Raw genomic sequence first — 15,075 nt, 5'->3', positions numbered from 1 at the left:
TGTGTTCATGCATATGCATTGTTTAGCTATCACTTATAAGTGAAAACGTACATTATTTCACCTAGTATAATGTCCTCCAGCTCCACCCCTGTTGCTGCAGAGGACATGATTTCATTCTTTTTTATGGCTGCATAGTATTCTATTATATATATGTATATGACATTTTCTTTCTATCCAATCATTTGTTGATAGACACTTAGACTGATTCCATTACTTTGCTATTGTGAATAATGTTATGGTAAACATATGAGCACTAATGTCTTTTTGTTATGCCTAGTAGTGGAATTGCTAGGTCAAATGATAGTTCTATTTTTAGAACTACCGTTTAAAAGAAATGTTTACATTTCTTTGAGAAATCTCCATACTGTTTCCCATAGAAGTTGTATTAATTTACATTCCCACCAACAGTGTATAAGCATTTCCTTTTCTCCACATCCATGCCATCTGTTTTTGACATTTTTTGGTAATAGCCATTCTGACTGGTATAAGACGGTATCTCATTGTGGTTTTAATTTGTATCCTCCTTTCTCTGATGATTAGTGATGTTGAACATTTTTTTAAATGTTTGTTGGCTGTTTGTATTTCTTCTTTTGAAAAATACCTGTTCATGATCTTTGCCCACTTTTTAATGGGGTTATGTAATTTTTTTTGTTATTTAGTTATTTGAGTTCCTTGTAGATTCTGAATATTAGTCCTTTGTTGGAGGCATAATTTACAAATATTTTCTCTGATTATGTAGGTTGTTTGTTTACTCTGTTGATTATTTCTTTTGCTATACAGAACCTTTTTAGTTTAATTAAGTCTCATTTGTTTTTGTCACATTTGTTTTTGAGGTCTTGGTCATAAATTCTTTGCCTAGGCCAATGTCCAGAAGAGTCTTTCCTAGGTTTTCTTCTAGGATTTTTATAGCTTCAGGTTTTACATTTAAGTCTTTAATTCATCTTAAGCTGGTTTTTGTGTATGGTGAGAGACAGGGGTCCAATTTCATTCTTCTGTATATGGCTAGCTATTTTTCCCAGTACCACTTAGTGAATAGCATATCCTTTCTCCATTGTTTATTTTTGTCAACTTTGTCAAAGATCAGTTGATTGTAGGTATACAGCTTTATTTCTGGGCTCTCTGTTGTGTCCTATTGATCTGTATGTCTATTTTTGTACCAGTACCATGCTGTCTTGGTTACAATAGCCTTGTAGTATAATTTTGAAGTCAGGGTAATATGATGCCTCTGGTTTTGTTTGTTTTGCTTAGAATTGCTTTGGCTATTTGGGCTGTTTTTTGGTTCTATATGAACTTTAGGATTGTTTTTCTAATTCTGTGAAAAATGACATTGGTAATTTGATAAAAACGGCATTGAATTTGTAGATTGCTTTGGTCAGTATGAGCATTTTAATGACATTGATTCTCCCAATCCTTGAGCATTGTATGTTTTTCCATTTTTTTGTGCCATCTATGACTTCTTTCATCAGTGTTTTGTAGTTCTCCTTGTAGAGATCTTTCACTTCCCTGTTTAAATATATTCCTAGGGTTTTCTTTTGTGTGAGTGTTTGTGGATATTGTAAATGGGATTGAATTCTTGATTTGGTTCTCAGCTTCAATGTTATTGGTCGTGTATAGAAATACTTATTTATTTTTGTACATTGATTTTATATCCTGAAACTTTACTAAAGTTGATTATCAAGTCTAGGAGTCTTTTGGAAGAGTCTTTAGGGTTTTCTAGGTATTAGATCATGTTATCAGTGAACGAGAATTATTTGACTTCTGTTTTCCAGTTTGAATACCTTTTATTTCTTTGAGATAGAGATTTTTAAAATGTGTTCTTCCTTGGGATTTTTACCTAATGAAGAAAAGAAATGATCAAACTATCAAAATATTTTAATCACTGTGAACCGTTTATTACATATGCTATTCTGTGTGTTGAGCTGGATATCATCATTTGCTACTGGTTACTGATTAGCTAGACTTATTGGCATGTTAAATTAGAGGTTTCTGTCTTGGAACAGTTATTTTATTTAGGGGCTACATTGTTTCCTCCGCATTAAAGTTGCCATGGAGAGACAGGCAAATGATCCAATAAAGCATAAAATTATTAAATTATTAATATAAAAAGTTAAATGATAGATACGTAACTTTGCTGTTACCCAAAAAGGAAAGAAAAATCTAAAACCTCCTGTGTTCAGATCGGTTGGGACTTTGCAGTATCCAAATGTAAGAATGTTCCATTAGTGTAGACATCTCTTGGGTCCTTTTCCTTAAGGGGTTTGTAAATAAAATGGTTTGTAAAAGGGGTTAATAAGAGAGAAAGCAGGAAAGGGGAATTAAGTATTTTGGAAACCTCTCTGTGTGGTAGATGCTTTGTTCTCCATATTCATTTAATCCTCAGGACAACTCTCCGAGATAAGTAATTATTAAAGAAGTCAGAGTGAGTAGATGATAGAGCCAAGATTTGAACCTTGGAGGTCTGACTCTAATTTCCTATAATTATTCACTTGTCAAATTAATAGAAAACACCTTTCAGGTTGAGATTATTTGTTACCTAACATTAGAACCTAAGTGAATTTTGTGTATTTCCCCAGGAAAACTTTTTTTTTTAGATGAAGTCTTGCTCTGTTGCCCAGGCTGGAGCGCAGTGGCACAATCTCGGCTCACTGCAAGCTCCACCTCCCAGGTTCACGCTATTCTCCCGCCTCAGCCTCCTGAGTAGCTGGGACTACAGGCACCTGCCACCACGCCCAGCTAATTTTTTGTGTTTTTTAAATAGAGATGGCATTTCACCGTGTTAGCCAGGATGGTCTTGGATTCCTGACCTCGTGATCCGCCTGCCTCGGCCTCCCAAACTGCTGGGATTAAAGGCATGAGCCACCGCACCCGGCCTTCCCAGGAAAACTTTTATGAACTCTCTTAGATGTCTGTTTAAAAAACTATAAGATTCCAAGTGATTCTTCACAGGGCAGACAAAGAAATCTAGGTCCTACTATAACAAGGAACATTGTAGAAAGTCATAGAGACCTCCACAGCCATGTAAAAACTGCCTTCCCATAAACTATTCCTCTTCTGTGGGAAAGAGCTGCAGAAGCTTTATCTTCTGTGAAGCAATAGTCCTGAACTGGAGTCTCAGCTTAGCAGACAGATAAGCCAGGCCTCCGTGTACATAAGAGAGCACAGATGTTACATTCGATTCCAGGAGTCCTTCCCAGGGGTACCGCTTACTAGCTATGTGATCTTGTGCCAATTATTTAACCTCTTTGAGCCTCAGTTTCCATGTATGTTATAGAGAGATCATTATACCTTAGATGTCAACAGTGAGGACCGAATAAGATGTATGTGCCTAACAACTAGTAAGCCTTCGGTATGGTCCTCCTTAAGTGGACCTTAGAGGAGAAAGAAACTCTGTCAGTCAGGGTAGGCTGGACTGCATGAAGAGAGTAGCTAAATTTTGTTTGGTTTGGTTTCGTTTTTGAGACAGGATCTCGCTGTATTGCCCAGGCTGGAGTGCAGTGGCCCAATCTTGGCTCACTGCAGTCTCTGCCTTCCACTCTCAGGGGATTCTCCCATCTCCGTCTCCCGAGTAGCTGGGACTACAGATGCATGCCACCACACTTGACTAACTTTTGTAATTTTTAGTAGAGATGGGGTTTTACCATGTTGCCCAGGCTGGTCTTGAACTACTGGGCTCAAGCGATCCGCCTGCCTCAGCCTCCCAGAGTGCTGGGATTATAGGCCTGAGCCACCATGCCTGCGCTATAGCCAAGATTAAAGTTCATAACATAGTAGAAGTCTGTGTCTCTCTCAGGGACCCAGACTTCCTCTGTCTTCTGACTATTCCATGCCCTAGAGACTCCCCTCTGCATCCAACTAGTGGGAGGAGAGAAGAAAGCACAGAAGCGGGGGGTCATTCACTTTTCACCAGTTTAGGCCTAGAACAGCCACACTTTACTTCCATTGTCCAGAACTTGGTTACTTGGCCATATCCATCTGTAAGAGTGGACAGGAAATGTAGTCTAGCTGTGTGGATTTCTAGTGAAAGTTTAGTCTTTATAATATATAAGCCATATTTTTAAATGAAGCCCCACACAATGTGATATCATAATTTGTGATAATATCATCATTTCATATTAAATTGGAGTATATTTTTAGGAAAGCAAAAATGTCCGTTTTCAAAATAATATCCTTCTTGATTTCTTAGCTCTGTGCCTCAGACAAAATTCTGGAGTTTGATCGAGATTTTCGAATTCGACATTATGCAGGAGATGTGGTGTGAGTATCTTACATTGGTACCTACCATGATTTGCATGCTGCCTCACTTTAGAAAATATAACCAGGAAAAATGTATATTGGTTTTATATTCATTTGCATGTTTTGGTCATTTGATATGTCAACGTATTTTAATTTGTTCAACTGAAAAAATGGCATAGCTTCATTCATTCCTTGCTTTTCAATCGTTTATTGAACACCCACTATGTGCCCATGTGCAGTTCCTAGCATAGTTAGGATTCAGTAAAAATCAGCTGGTGGGTCAGTAAATCATGGAAGTATTTTAAGAACTGAGATAGAAAGATGGATAAGATGGTCCTAGCCCTAAAGAAACCAACAGTTTAGTGAAGAATATAGGCATGTACATCCATCAAAGGTCACTATAATGAAGAATGGAAACAGTTAAACTAGAGAAGCACAAGGCATTATAGGAGCAGTGAGGAGGAATAATTAACCCACTGAGAGGGGCAGAGAGGTCTTGCTGGAGGAAGTGGCATCCAAATTGAGTCCTAAAAGTAAAAGAGCGTTAGTCAGGGAAATGAATTAGGAAGAGGGGAGAGAAAAGAGAAAGCTTTCTAAGTAGAAGAAACAGTAGGCATAAAAAGGCCCCTGGGTGAGAATTACTCCTCTATATGAAGTTCTACAAATAGTTGGGTAACTGCATAAGCAAAAACCATTTTTGCTACATTATTTTCCAAATATTATTTGAAAAAGTAAAATGTTTACTAGTCATATTTTTATTAACAATATAATAAAGTAGAAATTGATCAGAAAGTATAACTAAAAATTAAAACTACCTTAGCACATTAGGTTCCAAGGCCTGCTGTAACAAATTCACCACAGTCGGTGGCTTAAATCAACAGAAACTTGTTCTTTCACAGTTCTGAAGTTTAAAAGTTCAAAATCAAGATGTCAGCAGGGCCACACTCCCTCTGGGGGTTCCTGTAGAGAGGAATCTGTTCCTTTTTTTCCAGCTTCTAGTAGCACTGGACATTCCTTGGCTTGTGGCTGCATCACTGCAGTCACATTGCCCTCCTCTTTGTGTGTCTGTTAACTGTCCCTCTGTCTCTATCTCTTTTTTTTTTCTTTGAGATGGAGTCTCACTCTGTCACCCAGGCTGGAATGCAGTGGCACGATCTCAACTCACTGCAACCTCCACCTCCCAGGCCCAAGCAATTCTCCTATCTCAGCCTCCTGAGTAGCTGGGATTACAGGCACATACCACCATGCGTGGCTAATTTTTGTATGTTTAGTAGAGATGGGGTTTCACCATGTTGGTCAGGCTGGTTTCGAACTCCCGATCTCAATTGATCTGCCCGCCTCGGCCTCCGAAAGTGCTAGGATTATAGGCATGAGCCACTGAGCCTAGCCACTCTGCCTCTATCTTAAAGTGACATTTGATATGGCATGTAGGGCCCATCTGAATAATATAGGATGAGCTTCTCCTCAAGATCATTCATCACATATTTTATGATATAAGGTAACATTCCCAGGTTCCAGAGAATTTGATGTGAAACTTTTGTTGGGGCTGCATTTCTTAGCCTACTATATTTGTTATGCCTTTGCTGTCCACTGAACACTGCTCCTCATCTTACTGTTTAAAGAACTCTTTTTCTTAGTTTTTGCATTAGGAATTCTTTACATGTAATCCATTGCAGGAAGAGATTAAACAAAAAAAGGTAAATCATCTTCTGTATAAATGCAGAAAAGATGTTTAATTTTTTAAAAAATTAAGAAATTTTAATAGCTGTTCCTGATTTAAATTAAAATTCTAGGACCATAAAGTGATATGGCTCAAAATTATCACGCCATCTGTCAAGCTAACCATTAGTGATGGAATGGCACCATTTTCCACTTTTTCTGGTCATGTTCCCAGGTTCTGTAATACTGAAGAGGGAAGATCCAGTACCGTACAAATATCTCCACTAAAAATCCAAGCCTCACTTACAGGGTACTTTCATACAACACAGAATGGCACAAATGCAGAGCTGGATAGAGGCCTTAGAGATGACCTAGACCAGCCACTTCGTTTTACAGATGAAGAAACTTATGCAGAATGAGTACAGTTCTTACTCAATGTCACTTAGCAAATTTACAGAAGAACTGAGATAATAACTAGCTTTCTAGACTCCTAGTCTAGAACTTCAACTAACCCTTTCGAGGGATATTCAATGCCTCAGACTTCCTCTTCACTTCTTAAACTCTTCAATCCTTTTCTAAATTTTTACTGAGTATCTTCTATGTGCTCAAAACTTCATAAGGTATGGTCCCTGCCCACAAAGAGCTTGCCATGTAAGATACATACATACACATATGTACGTTTGTATGTGTTCTTATTTATACACATGTAAACACACATATATACACATAGACACATTTAAATACATGTATACAATAACAGTGGTCTAAAATAATTGCCATATGAGTAATAGCATTACTCAGTTGGAATTTAGAGTAAGGAAATACTTCCAGGTTTGTGTAATAAACCCAGGAGGGCTGATGCTGGTCTTCGAATGCTAGGAATTATTTTTATAAGAAGAAGTGGGAAGGGTGCTACAGAATATTCAGGAAATAGCAACTAGGTCCATCTGATTGAAGTGTATCCTTTTTTGTAGCACAGAGAAGTAGAACTATCTGGAAGAGTAGCTTGAGATCAAATCACAAAGGTTCAGTCAAAAGTGACTTGAAAATATTAAGAAGACCTAGGTCGGGGCAGGCAAGGAAATAATTTTGGATACGGTAACCTTAAAGTACCCATGGACAGCACAGCCTGAAGGAACTTTCTTGCAGGATTAAATATGTAAGGCAAGGAATCCAGGTTAGAGATCTGGGAATTGCCTATACTGATCTGATTGCCAAGGGAGAAAACAGGCACGAGAGCAGAACTGTAAGGTATAGCTGTATCTAAAGTTCCTATTTGCTTAATCTCTTAGCCTCTGTCTTAATCACCCAGAGTCCTCAATTACTTTTAGAACCCCAAAACTGAATTCACTCCTCCTAGAGTTCATGCCAGTCACTGGAGTAGTATAGTTCTATTCCCACTCTTCTCACCAACTGCAATCTTAGCTGGACTTTCAAGACCTTACTCATCTCCCTTCCTCCAAATCATCTATACTGGCCTCCTCATTCTCTCTCCAGAATGCCATGCATGTGCCTGCCTTCATCACTCTATTTGATCTGTTTCCCTGTGTGATCTGCCTGCCTTTTTCTCCTCTGCTTATCCAATTCTTACCATCCTTTGCAGTTCTTCTTGGATTCTTTTATCCTACCCTGAACATTGAGTGAACCTTAGGCAAGTCACTTGATCTCCCTACGGATGAGACTGTTAGTTCCTGTATGTTGCTGTTTTGCTTTTATCTTAGGAATGCTGGATGATAAATACAGCTATCTTTTAAAAAGTCATCTTCTTGAGGTAAGCAATAAACCAGTAGGAAATTATCATCTTAATCATAGTAATAGTACTGATGCTTGCTCTCCTTTTGAAGAATAGAAACAAAGTCCCTTCTATTTAGTAGGTAAATTCAGTATCCTTTAATACAGACAAGGTGAACAACATCAGCTTTTAGATGATTGATTGCATAATTAACGGTGGAAAGGCTTGTCGCCTCCTAGAAAAGCTTAAATGTGGCTCTTGCTTGGTAAATAATACATGTTTTCTGTGATTTCTCTCCTGTTAGCTATTCTGTCATTGGTTTTATTGACAAAAATAAAGATACTTTATTTCAAGATTTCAAGCGCCTTATGTATAACAGGTAAGATTTAAATTTTATTAACTCTAGATTAAGCTCATTGACATATGTAATATATGCACATGGTTATATTTATATGCAATTTTAAGAGTTTCTGGCACATTTTCTTGTTCTGCTTTATCAGACTTAATAAATAGCATATAACTAACTTTATGATAAAATCTATAAATTTGGGGCAGGGCCCTGCTAATAATATGATTTGCTTTGATTTCCCTTGGGTTGCCTCAGTTTCTGTGCTCACTGCTGCCAGCCTTCCAGCATCCCCTACCAGTATACTCAGCAGTCCTCAGGCCAGGCCAGTGTGATGAAGTGTCAGGTGACATCTGGCCCAGCTAGAAGTTTTGCATACTCAGATTCCCATTGTAGTGTCTTCACCCCCACATAAGAGACCGCTCTGATGTCAGAGTGGCATCTCGTGTCAGTGAGCACTGATGGTGACTGAGCCGACAGAATCTTCTCACAAACCAACAAAATGTGGAAAAGTTATGGCAAAATAAAACTAGGCAAATGATAACGAGTTTAAATCTAGTATGGATACTTTAAACAGAAGGTTCATGAAGAAGAAAGAGGATTCCTGGCCATCTTCTTACAGGTTAAAGAACTATATTCATTCATTTATTAAGTCTACTTAGTCAGTTGCTCAGTAGATTATCAAAAATACATTGAGTACCTTTGAGGCACACATTCTTCTATATTCTGGATACAGCTGTGAAAAACTGTAGGCAAAGTCCCTGGCCTCATGGAGATTATAGTCTAGTGAAGGTGACAGTTAATAAACAAGGAAACAATTTTCAGTTTGTGCCAAGTGCTATGCAGAAAAATAAAGTAGGTAAGAGATTGAAGGGTACAGACGAGGAGGGGCTGGGAAGGAATTATAGATAGGGTAGTCAGAAAAGGCCTCTTATAGAGGTGACATTTCAGCAGAGACCTGAATTAAGTGGAGGGAGCTATGCAGATATCTGGAGGAAGAGCATTCCAGACAGAGAGAATAGCTAGTACCAAGGCCCCAAGGTGGGAATGAGCTTGAGTGTATTAACAGCAAGGCCATTATGGGGAAAACAAAGTGAGGGATGGGGAGAGTGACTTTAGAAAGGTAGGTAGAGCCTGGATCACAGAGCCTGAGTCTGGGTAAGAAGAAAGTATTAAGGGAAGCGTTGGAATTTATGATGTGATGTGATGTGATGTGATTTATGTTTTAAAGATATCAATGCTGCTACTACTATGTAAAATGCACATAGTAAGGGACAAGCGTGGAAATAGACAGTAAAGCAGGCGAGTTTAATAATGCAGGCTGCGGCCGTGTGCAGTGGCTCACGCCTGTAATCCCAGCACTTTGGGAGGCCGAGGCAGGCAGATCACGAGATCAGGAGATTGAAACCATCCTGGCTAACACGGTGAAACCCCGTCTCTGCTAAAAATACAAAAAAAATTAGCTGGGTGTGGCAGTGGGTGCCTGTAGTCCCAGCTACTCGGGAGGCTGAGGCAGGAGAATGGCGTGAACCCGGGAGGCAGAGCTTGCAGTGAGCCAAGATTGCGCCACTGCACTCGGCCTGGGCGACAGAGCAAGACTCTGTCTCAAAAATAAAATAAAATAATGATGATAATAATAATAATAATAATAATAATGCAGGCTGAGGCCTGGGTAGTGGTGACAGAGCTAATGAAAAGGGGTCAGATTGGATGATGTTTTGAAAGTAGAGTCGACACGATTTGCTGGTAGAGACCATGTGTAGTGTGAGAGGAAGACAGAAATCAGAGGTGATACCTGAGCCTGATAGGAGAAGACAAGAGGAAACGCTAATTGGTTCAGGGAAATTAAGAGTTTTGTTTTGGATGTGTTATGTCTGAAGTGCATTTTAGATACTGAATTAAAAGTGCCAAATCAGCAATTGCAAATATGCATGTGACTCTCAGGGGAAAGGTGGGGCTAGAGATATAAATTCACAGTGGTCAGTGTATTGATTGTATTTAAAGCTGTAGACTAGATGAGAGTATCTAGGGAGTGAGCATGGATTTCAAAAAGAGAAGAGGTTAAAAAAACTAATTCCTGAGACACTGTAACATGTAGAGTCAAACAAGGAAAGAGGAACTAGCAAAGGAAATAGAGCATGCCAGTGAGGAAGGAAGTAAACTGGGAATCTGGTGTCACAGAGGCCAAGCCAAGAAAAAATGTTTAAGGAAGAAAAAAATTGATACACTACATCAAATCTTGTCCAAAGCAGGAGTGATGAGAGGACCAAGACTTACCATTGGATTGCTAATGCCAAGGTCAGTGGGACTCTTGACAACACTGGTTTCCATGTAGCGTTGAAGACAAATATCTCATTGATGTCAGCTCAAGGGAATACAGGAAATGAGGATATAGAGACATTGTGTTTAAACAGTTCTTTCAAGAATTGTTATCAAATGGTTCATCTGTGTGGATGTTGAAGCCACCAAGATTAATGATAGCACTATCCATTAGTATGAAAGTTACAGAGACATAGGAATGTGAGAGAGGATCCTTGGAAGAACTGGGCATGGAGAAAAAGGACTTTCAGAAGGGAATTTCAATGCTTAATTTATCAGGTAAGGCACATTCATTTTGAGGGACAAATGACGGAGTCTAGCATTTCTCTGTGCAGAAAATGCTAAAAGCTCAACTTGGAAAAAACAGCCTTATTTGGCCAGTGGTACCATGAGGGTGTGTTGCCAGTCTGTGTACCAAGAGGCTGCACGAGGTGGTGTTTGTTAACTTTGGAATGTACCATGGCCCGGAAGTTCAGCTACTGAGAACAGCTTCACCTTTCGGTGGTGAACTAATATAGCCCAGGCTCTCTGGGCCAGGTAGAAACAAAACAGCATGTGGATTTATTTCTAGTGGAAAATCTAACAGTAACATGGAATGGAATCCAGTTGTCCTGAAGTATCCATGGGGAATTAATTCCATCCCGTACCCTCCTCCACTGAAGATACCAAAATCTATACATGTTCGAGTCCCTTATATAAAATGGTGTAGTATTTACATATAACCTACCCACATCCTCCCAGATACTTTAAGTCATGTCCAAATTACTTATAAAACCTAATAAAATGTAAGTGCTGTGTAAATAGTTGTTATATTGTATTGCTTAGAGAATAATGACCCCCAAAAAAGTCTGTACATGTTTAGTACAGGCACAACCATCTTTTAAAAAAATATTTTCTATGTGGCACATATACACCATGGAATACTATGCAGCCATAAAAAAGGATGAGTTTGTGTCCTTTGTAGGGACATGGATGCAGCTGGAAACCATCATTCTTAGCAAACTATCACAAGAACAGAAAACCAAACACCGCATGTTCTCACTCATAGGTGGGAACTGAACAATGAGATCACTTGGACTCGGGAAGGGGAACATCACACACCGGGGCCTATCATGGGGAGCGGGGAGGGGGGAGGGATTGCATTGGGAGTTATACCTGATGTAAATGACGAGTTGATGGGTGCAGCACACCAACATGGCACAAGTATACATATGTAACAATCCTGCACGTTATGCACATGTACCCTACAACTTAAAGTATAATAATAATAAATAAATTAAAAATATATATATATTTTCTATCCATGGTATGTTGAATGTGGAAGCCGTGGATATGGAGGGCCAACTGTAATTGTGTTCATATAACAGGCTGGTTTTCCCTATTGGAAAACCTGCTTGGGAAGTCAAATAGCAGTGAGAACTCTGATTCATTATTACCCATGGAATCCAGAATGCTTAGTTGCCTGGTAAGCACAGAATCAGAACAAAGGAACTTAGATAAACCCAACAAGTAAAGGCATCAGGCTAAGATGAATCCATTTCACAATAGGAATAGTTTTGCCAAAGGGGTGAAAGATTGAAAGTCTGTTAAATGCAGCATATTGCATATATTCCATAATAGGAAAGGCCTTGCCCGTGAGATGGGAAGTCTTGACTTTATTTATTTATTTATTGGATAAAACTATCCTCCTAGATGGTATTAGAATGAGCCACCTTCACCTCTGGACACTATTTGATGCTTCCATGGCTAACAGCCTTCCAAAATTTGAATCCATTTTTTCTTTGTATATGTTAATATAATGATTTTTCTTTTTCTTTTTTCTTTCTTAGAGGTGTTATCACAGTCGCCCAGCCTGGAGCACAGTGGTGTGATCATAGCTCACTGTAACCCTGAACTCCTGGGCTCAAGTGATTCTCCCAACTCTGCCTCTGGGGGTACCCACCAGACATGCACCACTACATCCAGCAATATAATAATTTTTAAGCAGTGTTCCTTGAATTCTAGTTCTGTAGACCTTGATAGTATACACACATGTATGCATGCATGTATGTGTGTGTGTGTCTGTGTAAATGGAGGGAGGAAGGGAGCAAGCATTTTGCATTCCAGGTGCACAAACTTTTACTCTTTACTGCTGTCTTGTTAGCCAGATGAGATCTGCCTTACCTTTTATACATACTAGGTCTCTGGAGGAGCTTCCCTTTTGAGATGAGGGTTCTGGTATTTAAAATATTTTGAAAACTGTTTTGTTAATATTACATTCAGACTGGGCACGGTGGCTGACACCTATAATCCCAGCACTTTGGGAGGCTGAGGTGGGAGAATCGTTTGAGACTAGCCTGAACAACATAGGGAGACCCCATTTCTACAAAAAATTAAAAAGTTAGCCCGGCATGGTGGCACGTACCTGTAGTCCCAGCCACTCGGGAGGCTGAAGTGGGAGGATCACTTGAGCCGGAAAGGTCAAGGCTGCAGTGAGCTGTCATCTCGCCACTGCTCTCCAGTCTGGGTGACAGAGTGAGATGCTGTCTCAGAAGAACAAAAATATTACAGTCATGACTTGGCCTGAAAGTTCTTTCTCTTTAAAATGACTCCTTATAACTGTTTGGATTCATTTTGTATCAGTTCTGCTATTTAACATGTTATCTTATTTCCTTCATTTCCAACCTTTACAGTGTAGTGCAGGAATAGTCTCCAAATATGGCCAACAGTGAGTAAGGTAGACAAAGAATTTGGAGTAGAAACTGCATAGACCAAATGCCAGTGACTAAAAGACACAGTCTTTTGACATGTGTCAGACTTTTCAAAGTACACAAAGTACAGTTTTCTACTTTCTGAAAATTCTATTCAGTAAGTGTTAGAATGGCATTCAGGAACCATGTGCACTGTAAGTTAAGAATGTTGCCTTAAATTATTTCTGTGCTAAAGATAAGAATGAAAAGGTTAAGGAAAAACAATATACATCTATGTAGTCATTTTGATATAAGTGTACAAATGGAAAATTATGGAATAGGACTAGAAAGTAATGAAACTGGGTTCATAAACCACAGGTTATTGCAGCATTTTGTAGCCACTTTGACAGTAGTTGGCACTGGTTGCTGATGATGGTAAGGGCTGGGAGTGTTGCTCTGTCTGTGTTCACAGACCCAGTCAATCCACATATCACCATTTATCTTCTTCGCTTTGCGCTCATTTGCTCTTTCATATTGCAGCTATTATTTTGAGCACCTACATACAGAAACATTCTGGGTGCTATGGAGATCCAATTCAATTTTTAAAATTTTATATGAGGGAAAGAAAGTGGGTAAAATGTTAGCAGTAGTAAGAACAATTAGCAGTGAATGCTACTGTTATTATTTTCTCTTCTCAACCCCCAATTTTCTAAGGAAAGTTTTTTTCTGATAAAAGTTTCTAGGAAGCAAGCAACATTTTCAGTTCCAATTAGTTTGACATCAAAAGCACCCAAAATGAAACCAGAAAAAAATGACAGTTGAGATCACTACACGTTTTTAAAAATACCTCCACAGAGCAGAATGATGAATATATAATTTTAACCTGAAAATTGGCCTGAAATGCATTTTTAGAATTGGACTGCAACAGTCCTAATGTCACATCAATAAAATATTGTAACTGCCAATGCTACCTACAAATTTGTTCACAATTTGAACTGCAGTAAACGAATTTACTAGGGACAATATAAAAATGGTTATTTTATAGTCCTACCTGTGTTTTTTTAAAAAAGCGGGTTTTCTGTAGTGTTAACTGTTCTATTAATATATAAATATTTGCTTTAATTCAAAGATGTTGCCACTTTTATGTTTTCTGCTGTGACATTGAGGATCATTTTTCTACTAGTGGTTTGTCCTCATTTTCTAACCATCACAAAAATGAATTTGTTTTCTATATGTATTGTAAGGGCCATATTGACCATTTGAGGGTCCTAGGTAGGTAGAATAAAGATGTCACTTTAAAGAAGTTTAAATAATTTTTTAAATATGCTGTAGTTTGGAAAAAATCTCAATTTGCATTGCAGTATCAGTCATTATACTTGCAGCATAATTTTCTGGATGGAATCATCTTTCCAATTAGGCCTTGTGAGTTCAGTCTGTAGTCCAATTATGATTCTCAGGATACATTTCAGCAGAATTGCTTATCAGTTTTTATCCAGCTTATTTGAATGTGACATTTGAATTGTTTTTTCTGTGCTTCTCAGTTCAAATCCTGTGCTCAAGAATATGTGGCCTGAAGGCAAACTGAGCATTACAGAGGTGACCAAGCGACCTCTGACTGCTGCTACCTTGTTTAAGAATTCTATGATTGCTTTAGTAGACAACCTTGCATCAAAGGTAATTATTTTCTTTTCTAAATATCCATTTTAACTCATAGATTTCCTCTTGATGCATTATAAAGAATGTATATATGATTTGCTTTTTAGGTAATCACATGTAGATTGAAGAATATGTATAAAGTGAATGTTATAATAGAATTTTTATTCTTGTATTTTAAAAAATCTCACCTCAGTGGAACAATTGTTTGTGTCCTAGATTAGTATGTATCTTAAATTTGAGCTTTTTAAATAACTGTCATGGTCAAGGGAAAAATCTTGAATTTAAAAAATATATAAGGCATAGCATGCCCAGCAAAAGGAACTTTTTTCCTGTGCTGAAAACAGGACCTGGCCAAAATAAATAAGTAAAATCTTGAATTAAGTTGTAAAATGCACCATTTATATATTGTGTTTGAGTACAAAGTGGCTAGAGAGTTTTAAGAGGAAATTTAGTATGCAAGT

General features: G+C 38.3%; 1 protein-coding gene across 2 annotated transcripts in view; it reads left to right on the top strand.

Moving 5' to 3' along the window:
* The window catches only part of MYO1D (myosin ID), a 376,912-nt gene that overhangs the window by 121,449 nt on the left and 240,388 nt on the right, over positions 1 to 15,075 (top strand). For both annotated transcript variants that reach the window (XM_008010998.3, XM_073004844.1), the window contains exons 12-14: positions 4,184 to 4,254; positions 7,929 to 8,003; positions 14,500 to 14,632. In XM_008010998.3, coding sequence (XP_008009189.1) covers positions 4,184 to 4,254; positions 7,929 to 8,003; positions 14,500 to 14,632 — 279 coding nt within the window. The remainder of the gene's footprint in view (positions 1 to 4,183; positions 4,255 to 7,928; positions 8,004 to 14,499; positions 14,633 to 15,075) is intronic.

This window comes from Chlorocebus sabaeus, chromosome 16 (assembly GCF_047675955.1).
Source record: "Chlorocebus sabaeus isolate Y175 chromosome 16, mChlSab1.0.hap1, whole genome shotgun sequence".
Taxonomy (NCBI): Eukaryota; Metazoa; Chordata; class Mammalia; order Primates; family Cercopithecidae; genus Chlorocebus; species Chlorocebus sabaeus.
This window is presented reverse-complemented; position numbering and strand designations above follow the sequence as displayed.